The sequence below is a fragment of the Pararge aegeria genome, chromosome 23, assembly GCF_905163445.1.
Source record: "Pararge aegeria chromosome 23, ilParAegt1.1, whole genome shotgun sequence".
Classification (NCBI taxonomy): Eukaryota; Metazoa; Arthropoda; class Insecta; order Lepidoptera; family Nymphalidae; genus Pararge; species Pararge aegeria.
The window spans coordinates 884,763-900,469 of NC_053202.1; the positions used below are offsets into that span (position 1 = coordinate 884,763).

The 15,707-nt window shown below is 36.8% G+C and overlaps 1 protein-coding gene across 4 annotated transcripts in view; it reads right to left on the minus strand.

Moving 5' to 3' along the window:
- Window positions 1-15,707, minus strand: part of LOC120634256 (protein Skeletor, isoforms B/C) — a 51,149-nt gene that overhangs the window by 20,947 nt on the left and 14,495 nt on the right. For all 4 annotated transcript variants that reach the window (XM_039904744.1, XM_039904742.1, XM_039904743.1 and 1 more), the window contains exon 2: window positions 3,239-3,470. In XM_039904744.1, coding sequence (XP_039760678.1) covers window positions 3,239-3,470 — 232 coding nt within the window. The remainder of the gene's footprint in view (window positions 1-3,238; window positions 3,471-15,707) is intronic.

The following is a 15,707-nucleotide window of genomic DNA, read 5'->3' on the forward strand; positions in this document are numbered from 1 at the left end:
CAATCATATGTGTGTGTGTGTGTGTGTGTGTTTGAGTGTGTGTGTATGTGTGTCTGTGGCATCGTATTTCCCGAAAGGATGCTCTAAAGGTGAATAACTCGGAGTGTTCTTAAATATGTTTGATAAAGGTCACTACAAGATGGCCGCCGATACAAAATGGCGATTACGTACACATTTATTTCACAACTCCCTCAATATGGGTATCAAATAAAAGGCATTGACTAGTAAAATATTGTGCACTGTATTGAAAGTCAGGGCTTTTTAAATTTTTATATTGATTTCGTACTACTGGCGTCCTTGATTTAATAATTTACTTATGGCGTAAAACAATTTAACCAAATTTGTATTTAACACAGTTTTGTCGTGACATATTAATAAAATGGAAAATAAATAAAGCACGTTATGTTACCAACAAAGTCCATTATGTCATTTAAAAATCATATCGCCATCGCGTGTCCAATGATATTAATTTAAATGTTTCATTTACTTTATGTACACGATATTTCCCTTTGTGTTGCTATTGAATATGGATCGCGTAATATGTTTTCATAAAAATACTTTTCGGAATATACATATTTTGTATTAAAGAGTACGAATACGTGTATAGTTTTATTAATTTTATTGTAAAAAATATTACAACACAATTTTTATTCCATTACAAGTCGGCCCTTGATTTGAAGTCACATATTTACGATAGCCCGAATCGACATCGTACCGGAACGCTAAATCGCTAAGCGGCATGTATTTGTCAGTAGGCTGGACCAGGGATAATTAGGAAATAATAAATTCCTAAATTATCCCCGCCTGAATCGATTCCAGGACCGCCAATTTTAAACCATTGCGCTCACCTCTGCGCCAGATCAAAAGGTGGTCATTTGTTTCATTAATTAATGACTTCTGTGTCAATACATAAATGGCACGAACACAGTGCATTCGCGATTTTTCTCAGTATTAACTATACTATTTTTTTTTATTTCAAGAGAATCTTTACAGAAATTTCATCGACATCATATTATATTGACGACTGATTGGCGCAGTGGGCAGCGACCCTGCTTCCTGAGTCCAAGGCCGCGGGTTCGATTCCCACAATGAGATGAGATTAAAATGTAATTATGCTATTCGACAAACTTACTAGAAATAATAAAAACAGTAAACTAACCGCAAATGTTAATCGCGCGCGATGGAAATACGCGAAGTTATATATGATAACTAGCTGACCCCAGCGCCATCTGTTGGGCTGATTTGTGAATCTAAACCATCCAGGGTGCCGCCCAAGCGATAACGAAAAATTCATTCAAATCGGTCCAGCCGTCTAGGAGGAGTTCAGTGACATACACGCACACAAGAAATATATATATAAAGATTTAATTTTTTTTTCAAACGCGTGTCCATTGAAATAAAACCGATTGAAAAGACAAAAGATATAATTAAAAAAGACCCTCCCTTTGTTATCTGATTCCACGCAAATGGACATCCAGACAGATGGTAAATTAAAAATGTTTTCCGAAACGATTCTCATGGAATTTTCTTCTTTTGCCATTCCTACTTACTTACCTACTTCCGCTATTTCATTAGAGTTCACTCAAAGGTATATTCAGATTTCTAAAGTCTTTCTCTATTCTTGAATATTGTAAGAGAAAATCTGAATGTTGTTTATTTGTAAGTGTGCTGACGTAGTATTCTTTGCGAACTGCCTCATTGGTCTAGTGGTTAGCATGCTAGATTGCAGATCACTAGGGCCTAGGTTCAATCACCGGGCAGGCCCATGAATAGTATTGAGTTTATCTATCAAGAATTTTTTTTGGAAATTGGGGATTCTTTGGAAATAGGGCGTTTGGAAACTGAAGTACCTATTTCTTAAATATAGTTCAACGGGAAATATAAATATAACCTAAAATAAACTATTTAAAACTAAATAAAATCTAAAACGTCCTCGAAACCACCGCAGCGAGGCACAGTTCCTAAGATGCTGGCAGAATTGCCCCTTTGGATGGCCAAACTAATTCGTTGGCCAAGGTAACTGCCCGCTCTAGGATCACCGGTAGACTCGATAACCCTTTTCGATAATTCATTGAAAAGGGCTCTTGCCTCCGGACCCCACGGTCCCAAAGTCTCTACTCCAAAAGGCACAAAAATAAAGCTGCTATCCAGGTTTTCATATTTACGCCTCTTGGCCTGCTCGGCACTGGAAGCAGCCGCACCTACCATTGACGAAGTGGCCTGGGTGTGTGATGCAGCTAGGGTATCAACACAAGTTGCATCCCACAGAAGTGACCTTCCAAGCCTCCAAGGTATGAGCGTCATACCATCAGGTCTCTTCAACGGGTACATACCACGATAAAATTTTTGGATTTGTCGATATACTCAGTTGCATGGATCGTGGTCACGACGGGACTACGTAGGTACGAGATGTCATGTTGGCTATCACGGGCAGAATCTGACCCGCTTTCGTGTTATTTTGTCGGTTTGCGAACTGTTCGACATACTACACTGACAACGTCACTTTTAAATTGATATATCTGATGTCTGCAGTATTATTTTGGTTTTCAAATATTGGATAGAAGCAGGCGTTACTTTGCGGAAAACCATGATATATTATGAAAATTAAGCTTAATTTGCCATACTCCGCGGCCCTTACGATGAATAATTGTTAATAATTGTAAAGTCAAAATCTCCCGAGGATGTTCCGGTTTCGGAGCGATACGTGCGTAGAGGGTACATTACCGAAGCTCTGTTTGGTGTGGAGTATAGCAAATTAAGCTTAATTTTCATAATATATATATATAATGATGGTTTCAGAATGCTGTTGGGCCTACCACGTTATTGTAGTGCATCAGAAATGTTCGCGAGGGCTCACACTGATGACTTTTTTGCCATCAGAAGAAAAGAATCGCTTTTGTGATGAAAAGAACGTGGGTAAGCAGTAACGGCATTCTGAAGGCATTAATAAATAGATACGACTCTCCGATTTACAAGCATTATATTTAACTCCACGTAGGGCTGCCTGGATGCAGAAAATATAATTTATTACTTTTTGTATATTGAATATTAATATTTCATGTAAGTTTTTTTTTGATTTAGTTTAGTTTTTAATTATTCTGTGATGTAATAGTCATAGTAGTAGATGGGTCATAGTTACCAAATAAAAATTAAATAATTATTATATCATTGCTTTCCGCAAAGTAACGCCTGCTTCTGTCCAATATTTCGGTTTTCATTTACACGTTGTAACACTCACCGAGTGGTGTAGTCCTCCGGGTACGGCACCAGCGTGCCCTCCGGCGACGGCTGCTGCGTGTCGCCGACCCAGAAGAAGGCATCAGGAGCCGTGCCGTCGTAGGCGAACCCCCGCACGAAAACGGTGCTCTCGTCCACGGCGTACACAGTGCCGCGGATGCCATGCGCGTACTGAGTGAGACGCCCGATTGTCCTCCCGAAGTTCGGCTCCGTGCGCCGGGACGCGGTCAGCTCTGAGGACAAGAGAGATCGTGATCAGCTTTTTTAAGCCGAATGAAGTCAACGTAGTCATCTACAGCCTCTCATAGAAGAGACGGTTTTAGAGCATGGACCCACCACCAGTGGCGTGCATATGAGGTTATGCAGATGATATAAAATGAAGAACATCTCTAGTACGAGTTATAAAAAACCTACCCTTAAGTATTTATTACTCGTATTGGGGATTTTCTTCATTTTATATCATCTGCATACCCCGTGCATACCCTCTATGCACGCCACTGCCCGCCACGCTGCTCCAATGCGGGTAGGTGGGATTCTAACGACCATCACCACAAGTACAAGTTTGCCCTTGACAGTATTGTCACCTGCTGGAATGTGATAATGCAGTCTAATATGATGATTACGGGTAGCCTGTTAGGGCTATGGCAGTTATAGTAAACACATACCTCTAATCGGATTCTACGCGCAGCGTACCAGAACGCTAAATCGCTTAGAAGCACGTCTTTGTCAATAGGTTTGGCAGAAGCTGGTCACTACTACTTAATTGCTAAAGATGAGTTTAATTTTAACTGACTTTATGGAGGTTACGTTCGGGCATAATTCCTTTATAATATAGGTATAGGTAGGTATGTATAGTATTAGCAAATTTGATTTCGTAGTACCTAAAGTTGTTTATTTCGGAATATGCCAATTATATTTTCATATAGGAGGTTACAGACACGCATGACGGAAGCGGGGATAGCCCAGTGACGGAAGTGGGGATAGCCCAGTGACGGAAGCGGGGATAACTAACTTTTCTAAGTTATGTGCGTTTTAAGTAATTAAAATATCACTTTCTTCAACGGTGAAGGAAAACATCGTGAGGTAACCTGCATGCCTGAGAGTTCTACATATTGTTTTCAAAGGTGTGTGGAGTCCACAAATCCGCACTGGGCCAGCGTGGTGGACTACGGCCTTAACCCCTTCTCATTGTGGAGGGGACCCGTGCCCTGTAGTGGCTCGGTAATGGGTTTATGATGGATAGACGGATTAGCAAATTTTATTCTGCTGTGTAGTTGTTTATTTTGCTGAATAGTTACGGAGACAAACATGACGGAGCTGTTCCAAAAAATGAAAAATATAGTAGTAGTTTATATATGCATTGTTTACGCAATCTCACATAACATCGAGCCTGTACACTCGAAAGGTTTACGCAGTTTGACGGCCCATTGGCGCAGTTTGCAGCGACCCTGCTTTCTCAGCCAAAGGCCGTGGGTTCGATTCCCACGACTGGAAAATGTTTGTGTGATGAACATGAATGTTTTTCAGTGTCTGGGTGTTCATCTGTATATTATAAGTATTTTATGTATATTTTTCATAAAAATATTCATCAGTCATCGTTGTACCCATAACACAAGCTTCGCTTACTTTGGGGCTAGATGGCTAGATGGTGTATTGTCGTAGTATATTTATTTTTTTATTTATTATTTATTATTAGATGTATTCATTGATTCGTACAACCTATTTTTTTAACAAAAGCTTAGCAGTTGTATATTTTTTCACGAAGAAAGCTGGTTGTATTTTGCATTTATTTCTGAAGTCCTTTCGTTTAAATTAAGGACTACGTCAACGATAAAAAAATTTGGGTGTAAATTATTGCTCTAACCAGGCTGCTTCTTTAATAGTTTTAAATGACAATATGCCATGGTGATAACAAAAAAAACAATTGGTTTAGTTTGTTTTGGGCTTCTTCTTAGACCAGGATGCGTTTGGAACCCTTGTAGCTTTAGTTTTAAGTTGACGAATTTAGTTATCGCCATCAACTCACTTCTATGTCATATTTTACCTGTAAAGTACGCATCAAAAGTGCCATCTATGTGCCTATTTGAATTACGGAATATTTGACTTTGACTTTGACTGTGACTTTTTGCTTTCTGTATTTGGGCAGCTGAAAATTGCTAAGTAAGTGGACTAGGAAGTGAGCGTAACGTTTTAGGTCGCGTTTCAAATCGAGTCCGCTCATGTCACGCTCTTAAGCGATCCAACTCAGCACGGTAATATCATCCGCGACATATTACATCGTCTCCTCAGAGGATACAAATGAGTATCGAAATGCGAACACAAAACTGTATTAAGCGTACGTGTTGGGGCGAGGGCGCTGGAGGGAGGGTAAGTAGGGTTGGCACGCTACTGTACAACAGTATAAAGCAGTAAACTTATGTTTCTTATTTTCACAATTATTAGCAATAATAAAGGTAGGTTTATACATATATTTTAAATTTATATATATGCACTTAAATAAACAAAAATTTATATGCATTTTAAATTACACCCTAAACAAACTTCAACTTCTTCAAACTAACAAACTAGTTTCGAATCAATCGAACATAAAGAAGTTAGGAGCAGAGGGGAAACGGCTGAACAGATTTTCATGAAACATGGCTAAGATTCGACTCGGGACTCGGGATAAAATTATATCTATGACACAAAAAAAACTAAACGTATTTACGTTCATCGGTTTGGGGGCTACGATACCAAAGACAGACACACAGCTGTATGTGTACAAACAGACAAGTTCAACTGACAGCCGATTCCCGCAACTGGAAAATGTTTCTGTGATGAGAATGAATGTTTTTCAGTGTCTTGATGTTTATCTGTATTTTATAAGTATTTATCTATATTATTCATATAAAATCAGTTATCTTAATACGCATAACACAAGTTACACTTATTTTATTAATTGACGTATGTCTGTACTAAGTTCTACGTAAAACAAGTTATTATCATCTGTTATGCGGCTCAATAAGTTGATAAAAATGTTTAGTTTATTTGCTGTAAAGTTTTAAAAAGGTGTTGTAACCTGCTAAACTGTAAGTAATATATTATTTATATGTTATCCCTGAACTAGTCACTAGGTTATGAAATGTAATACAATTATTAAATTAATAAAGATATTTTTAAAACAAACAAACTTACTTTGGGGATAGATGGCGATGTGAGTATTGACGTAGTATATATACCCATTTACTTAAACTTATACCTCTCTTTTTATGTCGGCGGCTTAAAATGATTAGCCAACTGGTAAGACACGATGCGTTTTTGAATAAATGAGGGAAAAGTAGAGAGAAAGACCTCTTCCTCTCTACTTTTCCCTGAACAGGACGACCCATATAAAAAGTTGAAAGAGAAGGCCATGGATAAAAGAGGTTCGATAGGGCTATACCGAAAAGAGCTGAGCTCTTAAATTCAGGAAGAATTATTTGGTTTTTTAATGAATGCAAATTCAATAATTCTTTAGGCCTACCAGCGAGGTACATGATTTTAACGAAACTTTAACCGTTTACGCAGCCACAGCTTTCGAAGGTATAAAAACACTCGGTTTTGAAACATCCTTCATAAGTGCTATGCTCCTATTGGTCTAAGCGTGATGATTTATAGCCTAGAACCTTCCTCGATAAACGGGCTATCTAACATTGAAAGTTTTTCAAATCAGACCAGTAGTTCCCGAGATCATCGCGTACAAGTAAACAAACAAACTCTTTAGCTTTATATACTAGTATATATAAGATAACCTTTGATAAGTTTCTGCGCGACATCGCACCGGTACGCTCAATAGCGTGTGGTAACAAGCCACGACCGTAGCCTCACACCAGACCAGACAGACCAAACCAGGGATCGAATCCGGGAACATCCATCTAATACCACAATTATGCAAAGCCCGATATTATAATGGAGGTCGGTAGAGGCAGCCCTAATAACACCCTAACACAGCACAATCTCAGGGCCCCGGCATGTCAATCAAAAGATCCCTAATGGCGGGGCCGGCGGAGTTATTAGATAAATACGTAATCATGATGCGGGAGGCCTCGGCGATCATCATTTGAATCATTTTACCGGGATTATTTCCTTTCCAGCTGGGAATCATTCATCAAATCGTCAATAGCCTGTTACAGTCCACTGCTGGACTAAAGGCCTCGTGCAACGCTGGGCAGCAGTGGCGTGCATAGGGATTCTGACCAGGGTATGCATAAAGTCGGTACATGCCATAAAATGGAAAAATTCCCCTCCAATACGACTTATATAAAATAATTTGGGTATGCAGTGCTTTTGTGCATGTATGTAATGCACGCCACTGCTGAGCAGACTGGTTGGTGATCGCAGAAGATGGCCGTAGTAGCGCAATCGACGCTACTACCCGCTCTCATTCGTTGTCTTTATCAGTACAATATATTGAACGTAGCACATTGTTACATGTACCAATGCTATTTCAGACATAACCAAAAACTACCATGACGGAATGTGAATATTTAAACTTATGCTCAAAGTTTCGCTGTTATATTAATTATTAATAATATTAAAAAGTATACCAAGACAATAAAAACATCGCCATCTAGCCCCAAAGTAAGCGTAGCTTGTGTTATGGGTACTAAGATGACTAGTGAATATTTTTTTATGAATAATATACATAAATACTTATAATTTATTTTTTTATTTTTTTTTTATTTGGAAAACAAACAGCTATAAATAAATTTCTACAATGGATAAACTTAATTATAGATCTTACACAAGCCAATAAAGTTTTCACTATTAATTAAAATTATCATAATGATACGGGAGTTTGGTTCAATTATATATAAGTAACTTATACTAAGTAATACTAGTTACAATAAGTTAATAACGCAAAAATGATTGCTCATTTACAAAAAGTTAATCTAAGAAAAAACACACATTTAAGTGCATTTTCTGATAGCAGATAAAAACTTTCCATACTTATAATAAAATTGGTCTATATGTTGATACTTATTATTGTAAATATCACATGTTCTTATAATAAATCTGTTCCGGCTATTATTGGTCTTAGCACGTGGGAGAAGGTACGTATTCATTTTACGATTAGTACGTTTGTCGGATAATATACAGATAAACACCCAGACACTGAAAAAAATTCATGTTCATCACGCAAACATTTTCCAATAGTAGGAATCCACGGCCTTGGACTCAGAAAGCTAAATAAATATATTCAAAATAGAACATTGTTATATTGCCTCGCCTAGCGCAATTGTCAGCGCTGCGTCTTATGAGGGGAGGTCCCGCATTCGATCGAAAGAGAAGAGAGAAGAGAGAATTTTCGCAGGTCCATTATGGTAAGAGTCTCTAACCGTGGCTAACCACCCTACTGACAAAGTTCAAGCGATTTAGCGTTCCCGTACGATGTCGCGTTGAAACCGATTAGGGGTACGGGTTTTATATAACTGCCGTACCATCTTGACTGCATCATGACTAACCACCAGGTGGAATAAAAAAGAATACAGGCATCCTTGGCCGATTAATTATATATTTGATTAAATACAACAGATTATATGAGAAAAGTCGCCGCCCATTACCTCTATATTAGGTACGTGGGCGGTTCACGGGAATACGGGGTAAAGGTTAAGTGAAATGCCAAGTATTTCTGTTCATTCTCATTCTATATATATATATAGAATGAGAATGAATATATATATATATAGAATGTCGGAGGAAGTAGTCGGAACAGTATTGATTGTTTATTGATTCACGCGAGATGTCGGTTGTTAACTAAAAACACTTGTTAAATCTTAATTTTATTTTATTTATAACATTACTAGCTGTTGCCCGCGACTTCCTTTGCGTTTGTTATTGTTTTTCGAAAGACATGTGGCATTCAATTTAGGTGTAATTCTACTGAAATATTTAAGTTGTGTATTCTTATATAAAAAAGGTTATCATTTCACGGCGTTATGGTGTAAAATCGTCAAACACTTTCGTCCCCTCTCCCAAAAGAACTGAGCTTAATTTCGGGATTAAAAGCATCCTATATTACTTCTAATACCTTCAGGAATATGTGTACAAAGTTTCATGATGATCGGTTTAGTAGTTTTTGCGCGAAAGCGTAACAAACAAACTTACATTCACATTTATAATATTAGCAGGGATAGGGATAGGGATAGGGATAATATTAGATTTAAAAGTCATTGATTAATTTAAAGTTACTAAATTGTGTCAAAATTATCGTCCAATCGGAGTTGGGGGTAGGCCTAGAGCGGGCTCGAGGCGTCATCATGAGTGCCGTGTGGCTGAGAAGCTGGTTTGCGCAACTTGCATTTATGAATCGAGGTGGATCATTGCGGGTTTTTTTACAAATTTTTAGAATAGTGGAGTGAAGATGGTGTCGCGAGCCCGCTTCTCTGTTTAGTAGTTCAATTTCATATAGTGCAATATTGTATAAAATGAAATGAAAATACACTTTATTGTACACCTAACAGAAATTAAATTATAAACAAAAATAACACAATAAAACAGAGGTACAATGGGCGCCCTTATCGCTAAAAAGCGATCTCTGCCAGGCAACCCAACAAAGGAAAGAGTAAAAAAAGAAAAACACAGACTTAAGGGTTAGGTTGTACACAAGAGCAGAGCAGTTACCAAATTAAAAATAAATATATCTATCAATTATTATATCATACAAATTACAAGATTACAACACAAAGAAAAGTTACTCAGAAGCAAAAAAAATAACTAATTAGGGTGGCATAAAATGTTTTTTAAGGAGTCTCTTGAAAATCGGTAGTGACTGCGAGTGATTGTAACAGCAGAATTAAATTGTATGAAACGGTGTACATTGTTTAGTGCTTGTATTTAAGCCTAATGACGCCCACTAGAACTTTTTTTTTTTCGGGTTGTGTGTAGCTGATTAGCCCTAATGATTTTAACAGCGTAACGCGGGCTTGTTGGCGAGCCTCGGAATGGGGCTCTGCCAGGAAGAGTTTGAACCCTAGGGCTCGAAGAAGCGAAGGGATCGTCGGCCTGAGGGCGCTTCATGTGAGGCTGAACCTCGGCTCAGGCGACGATTGGAGTGAAAGGGTTACGGACGGTGATTAATCCGCACGCTTCCGAGAACAGAACAGTGAACGATAACGGTGATGTAGACAAGAATCGCCTTTCTCCGACACATAAACATATCCTCAGCTTACTAACTGGAAACAAGCCTCCGCTCATAAGAGCTGGGTCAAATTCAAAATTCATTTATTTCAAGTAGGTCTAATATAAGCACTTTTGAAACGCCTTGTCGGTCCGTTTGTAGTGACTCTACCACCGGTTCGGAAGGCGGATTCCAACGACAAAAACAACAACGAGAAAAAGCCGGCAAGAAACTCAGCAGTTGCTCTTTTCCAATATAATTTAACAATTTAACAATCATTGTTCTATCTTGTGTGAGCGGGCATTAGTCGCCTTGTAGGTACAACACTGATCTGCCGTTACCGCACGGCAAAAATGCAAAATGCAAAAAAAAAATTTAATGGGTTTTCCTTACAATTTGAATTTCACGTTGGTGAAATAGACTAGCACAGTCAGTATGATACATACAATTTGTGTCAAAATATCCTTATTCCATACAAATTAGTATTCATAACTCGTGCAGGGGAGAATTGGTGGAATTTATTCTCGCAGCGCAGTCACGTTCCTCCTCGCCCCTCTTTTAAAACGACAAATGGAATTTGATGAAATTTCCACAGTAAATTATTTTCCTTAAGGGAATAAAGTAGCTAGTATTCGCATTTAAGAACCTAATAGTGTTTAATAAGAAATCTGTGTTTTAACCTACACTAATAAAATTATGAAAAAGCAATGTGTCTTGTTTCAAACGTGTCTCATTGTAATATGGACCTTTGAAAAAGTAGATCGAAACTGCAACGTTTCCTACTAGATGACGTTACAGTCGCTATAAGACTGATGTGAAAGGCATATACTAATTTCGGCATCGACGGTAGCAGAGCCGTAGCTTAATTGGAGAAAGCGCTCAGGCCGCAATTGCCAAAGAGTCGCAGGTTCAAATCCTGTCGGTTCCGAAATTTTTTATATGCATTTTAAATTTATAAAAAAATAGTGTATTCATTGATTCATTCGTTCATTCATTCATTCACTCAGAATGATAAGGGCTTAGCTGATGCACCATGCTGGCCAAGTGCGGATTGATAGACTTCACACGCCTCTGTGAGCGTTATGGAGAACTGTCATCCCTGTAAGTTTCCTCTCGATATTTTCCTTCACCGTTAAAGCAAGGAAAATTGTGATTGCTTATATTAAAAATGCACATAACTGCGGAAAGTTGAAGTTGCGTGTCGGGAATCGAACTCGGTCTCTCCGAGAGAAGGCCGAGCCCTAATTCAAATTCAAAATTCATTTATTTCAAGTAGGCCTAATATAAGCACTTTTGAAACGTCAAGTATGTCTGTTTGTAGTGAGTCTACCACCGGCAGATTCTACCGAGAAGAAGCCGGCAAGAAACTCAGCAGTAGCTGTTTTCCAACATCAACAATTTACATTTTACAACGTGTAGCGGAATAACGAAATACTGCTGAAGTTAAAGTATATTTCATAAGGAATCACTCTGTAAAAATATTAAGTTAAAAGAATATTTATTTTTCCATACAAACTAATTCCAAACATTCAAAGTGTTTACTTATCACAACCCCATTGTATTTTTTTTAGATGTATTTTTTTTTATTCATTGTTTCTATTTGCTTTAAATAATAAAAATAATAAATATACTACGACAATACACACATACCCATCTAGCCTCAAAGTAAGCGAAGCTTGTTTAATGGGTACTAAGATAGCAGAGGAATATTTTTATGAATAAAATACATAAATACTTGCAATATTTTATTAGTATCTATATATTATTATCAGTATCTATATATTTTATTGTAAGTTTATTATATGTATATATTATATATGTATATATAGGTATATATGCATGTTTATTTAAATGCACAACCTACCTCTCTTCTTGAGCTGTGTTTAACGCCTTAAGTTGCCTAGAAGAGATCGCTATGTAGCGATAAGGCCGCCAAATTGTATACTTTTTGATAAATTCTTATTTATAATTTTACTATATGTTTATGTGGTGTACAATAAAAGTGTAATCATTCATTCATTCATTCAATATACAGATAAACACCCAGGTACTGAAAAACATTCATGTTCATCACACAGAAAGTTTTTCCAGTTGTGCGAATCGAACCCACGGCCTTAGATGCAGAAAGCAGGGTCGCTGCCCTCTGCGCCAACCGGCTGCCATCACATTAAATACAAGGCATGTGGTACCACGTTCCAATTCACATAACGTCTAACGATTGTAATGAAACGTATTGAAATTCGGACAGGACGTTTGCCTGGTCAGCATGTGAGCTATAAATGATTACGCCGCTCGCCCCAATAACTTAAAACTTAAATCAATAATCCGACAAAGTGTTGACCAGCGCGCATGTGCGTAACTAACAGACTTCTAGAATCTTCCTTTACTTCAAAGAAAAGCTCTTTATCTATTCTTATTTACTAAGTAGAACATTCATCTTAAATGTTTTAAAAGTAAATTATATTTAAAAAAAAATTAAACAAATATAAAGACAACATTTATTTCTTACTAGCGGAACCCAGCGCCATCTGTCGGGCTGATTTGTGAATCTAAACCATCCAGGGTGCCACCCAAACGCATACCAAAAAATCCTTCAAATCGGTCCAGCCGTTTAGGTGGAGTTCAGTGACATGCACACGAACACAAGAAATATGTATATAAAGATTTATTATTTGAACGGCCAGAAGCTATGTAAACTACATTCATTTATAATCTTCTTTTTATTTTTTTATATTTATTAAACACTCCTTTGACTTTAAAAAATAATAAAAAGATTGCTTAACAGTCTATTAATGAATTGTAATAGCTATTACTGATAGGTAAAAAATGTGCATTTAAAAAAAAAAATTTTTTCGTGTTTTATTTTCCTGTCATAAAAGAGATACCAACCCGAGGGGGTGGGTTGTTCCTTTATACTTGTTTAAGTACCTTTTAAATCAAGTCATTCCATATGATATGTCGATTTAAGTCGATAGTAGTAGGTTGTGACAGACAGACGCGAAGTTTTTGTTTTGCCACGAAAAAAATACTGTCATTTTTTTTTTGTGTAGAATTAAATTGTTTGTTTAATACGAAGAATTGTCAAATAATAGTTTTAAATAATGTCTCTTAAAACAACAATAAAATTGTACGGCAATTTTAAACCCCATGAAGCCCAAAAGTGCATCGTCCCTCTAATTTATATGTACGAGTACCTATGGAACAAAAATGCCTTCTGTGGGTTATTTTGGCTTCAGCATGGCTTTTAGAGTACACAGTAAAAAAAAAATTGAAATATTTTCATTGTACATAATTCTACCCGTTGCAGTCTTATTATAGTTATAGATTTAAATAATGAAACAATATATTTTTACTAAGCTTTTTTTACTCGCTTTATTTTAGCTTCTACGTATGTATGTTTGTAACCGACTTCTTTGGACTTGATTTGGACCCTCTTCTGATTTCGTTCAAACTTTGTATAGTAAAAATATTAAGAACCGATGACGATACACTAATTTGATAAGATTATTCCATTTTTCATTTTGCAAAATAGAATTTTTCATTTTTAAAAGGAAGTATAGGATTTTTAACTAAGTATAGTCGATAGCACAGGAATTATGTTAATTTTAATTTATCTAATATTCACAAATTTGATGGTGAATGGTTAACCGATTAATTTTGCTATAACATAAATAGTAGTTAAAGACAAACTAACAATCAAACTTTTATAAATAACTTAACTAATTGGTAGAAATTAATTTGGTTTTTTATACCAAGCGTGTTTTTTAGTTTTTTTTCAACTATTATTTTTTTTAAGATTAGATTTATCTTACAGGTTACAAAATATTTTTCCATGACAATACGAAACCCCATTATCCTTTTACGTACCGTACACAGGAAGCGGGTGTTACAGTTGATCGATGGGGGATTTAGCTCGAGACCCCTTTAAAGATTGCCAACCGTGGCGAATGTAAAGGGGGGCAGCGTTTGAGGGAATTAGTTGATTACCTTTAAATACGACATTATTCAAACGTTTTCGTTTCTAACAAGACTTTGTTTTTAACTAAACCGTTGCCCACTAGTTTTTCCCCGATTTTCACCCGGTTGTCGAATAAAACTGACTTCAACGTTTTCACTAACAACGAACAAAGCATCGCTTACGTACGTAACATCTAAGCTAAGGAAATTCCTAGGTGTACATTTTAAAATTTAAATTATAATATTTGTCGAAATTTTCATAGGTTTTCATTTTTTGAGGTTAAAAAAACTGAATTTATATCTTTTTCACTGTCAAGTGTCAGTATATGAACTCTCTAAACATTAAAGCCAAATCGGTGTTGTAACGAATGTCGTAACATATCTGCGATTGCATTACCTAGGTTTAGTGAAACCGCGCATAAATGTAATAATAAATAAATATACTATGACAATACACACATCGCCATAACCCTCGTAAGCGTAGCTTGTGTTATGGTTACTAAGATGACTCATTGATTATTCATCAGTTATCTTAGTCCATAACATAAGTTCCGCTTACTTTGAGGCTAGATGACGATGTGATGTACAATACACATATATAAAAACCCTAAAATATATATATATCTATATATATAAAAATGTTATGTTGGTTTGTGTACGCTTCAAAAACTCAAAAAGTTCTGCACCGATCGAGCTGAAATTTTAGCATGATATACGCATCAGGGATTGTTTTTATCTACTTTTCTCAACCATTCAATCACAATGTGCCACAGCGAAGCGTGGCAGGGTACAGCTATTTATTATACTAGCTGTTGCCCGCGACTTCGTCCGCTTTTGTTTTTGTTCTTCTAAAGACATGAGCCTCATAAATGTGGTAGTACTTTCTGTATTTAGGATAGCTATGCCTCGTGTAAAATCGTCAAACACTTTCGGCCTCTCTCCCGAGAGAACTGAGCTTAATTTCGGGACAAAAAGCTTCCTATATTACTTCTAATACCTTCAGGAATATGTGTACAAAGTTTCGTGATGATCGGTTTAGTAGTTTTTGCGTGAAAGCGTAACAAACAAACTTACATTCACATTTATAATATTAGAAGGGATATTATAATATATATGATGTTTTAAGGGTAGTACTTCCCTGGACGAGCTCCGTCACAAAAAATCTACTACTACCAAATAAAGTTAAATAACAGTAGACGTTTGTTCCTATTCCATTCTCTAATAGGAAGATCTGTAAACGGAGATCCGTTTAATTAGGATAATGGTTTTCCCATTCAGTTACTGAAGTATCGCGAGGGTGCAGTTTTGAGGGTTCCAAGTTAGAGTTGCCGCAGCGGTTAGAGCTTAAGTAGGGTCTCAGGTTCGTATCAAGCGT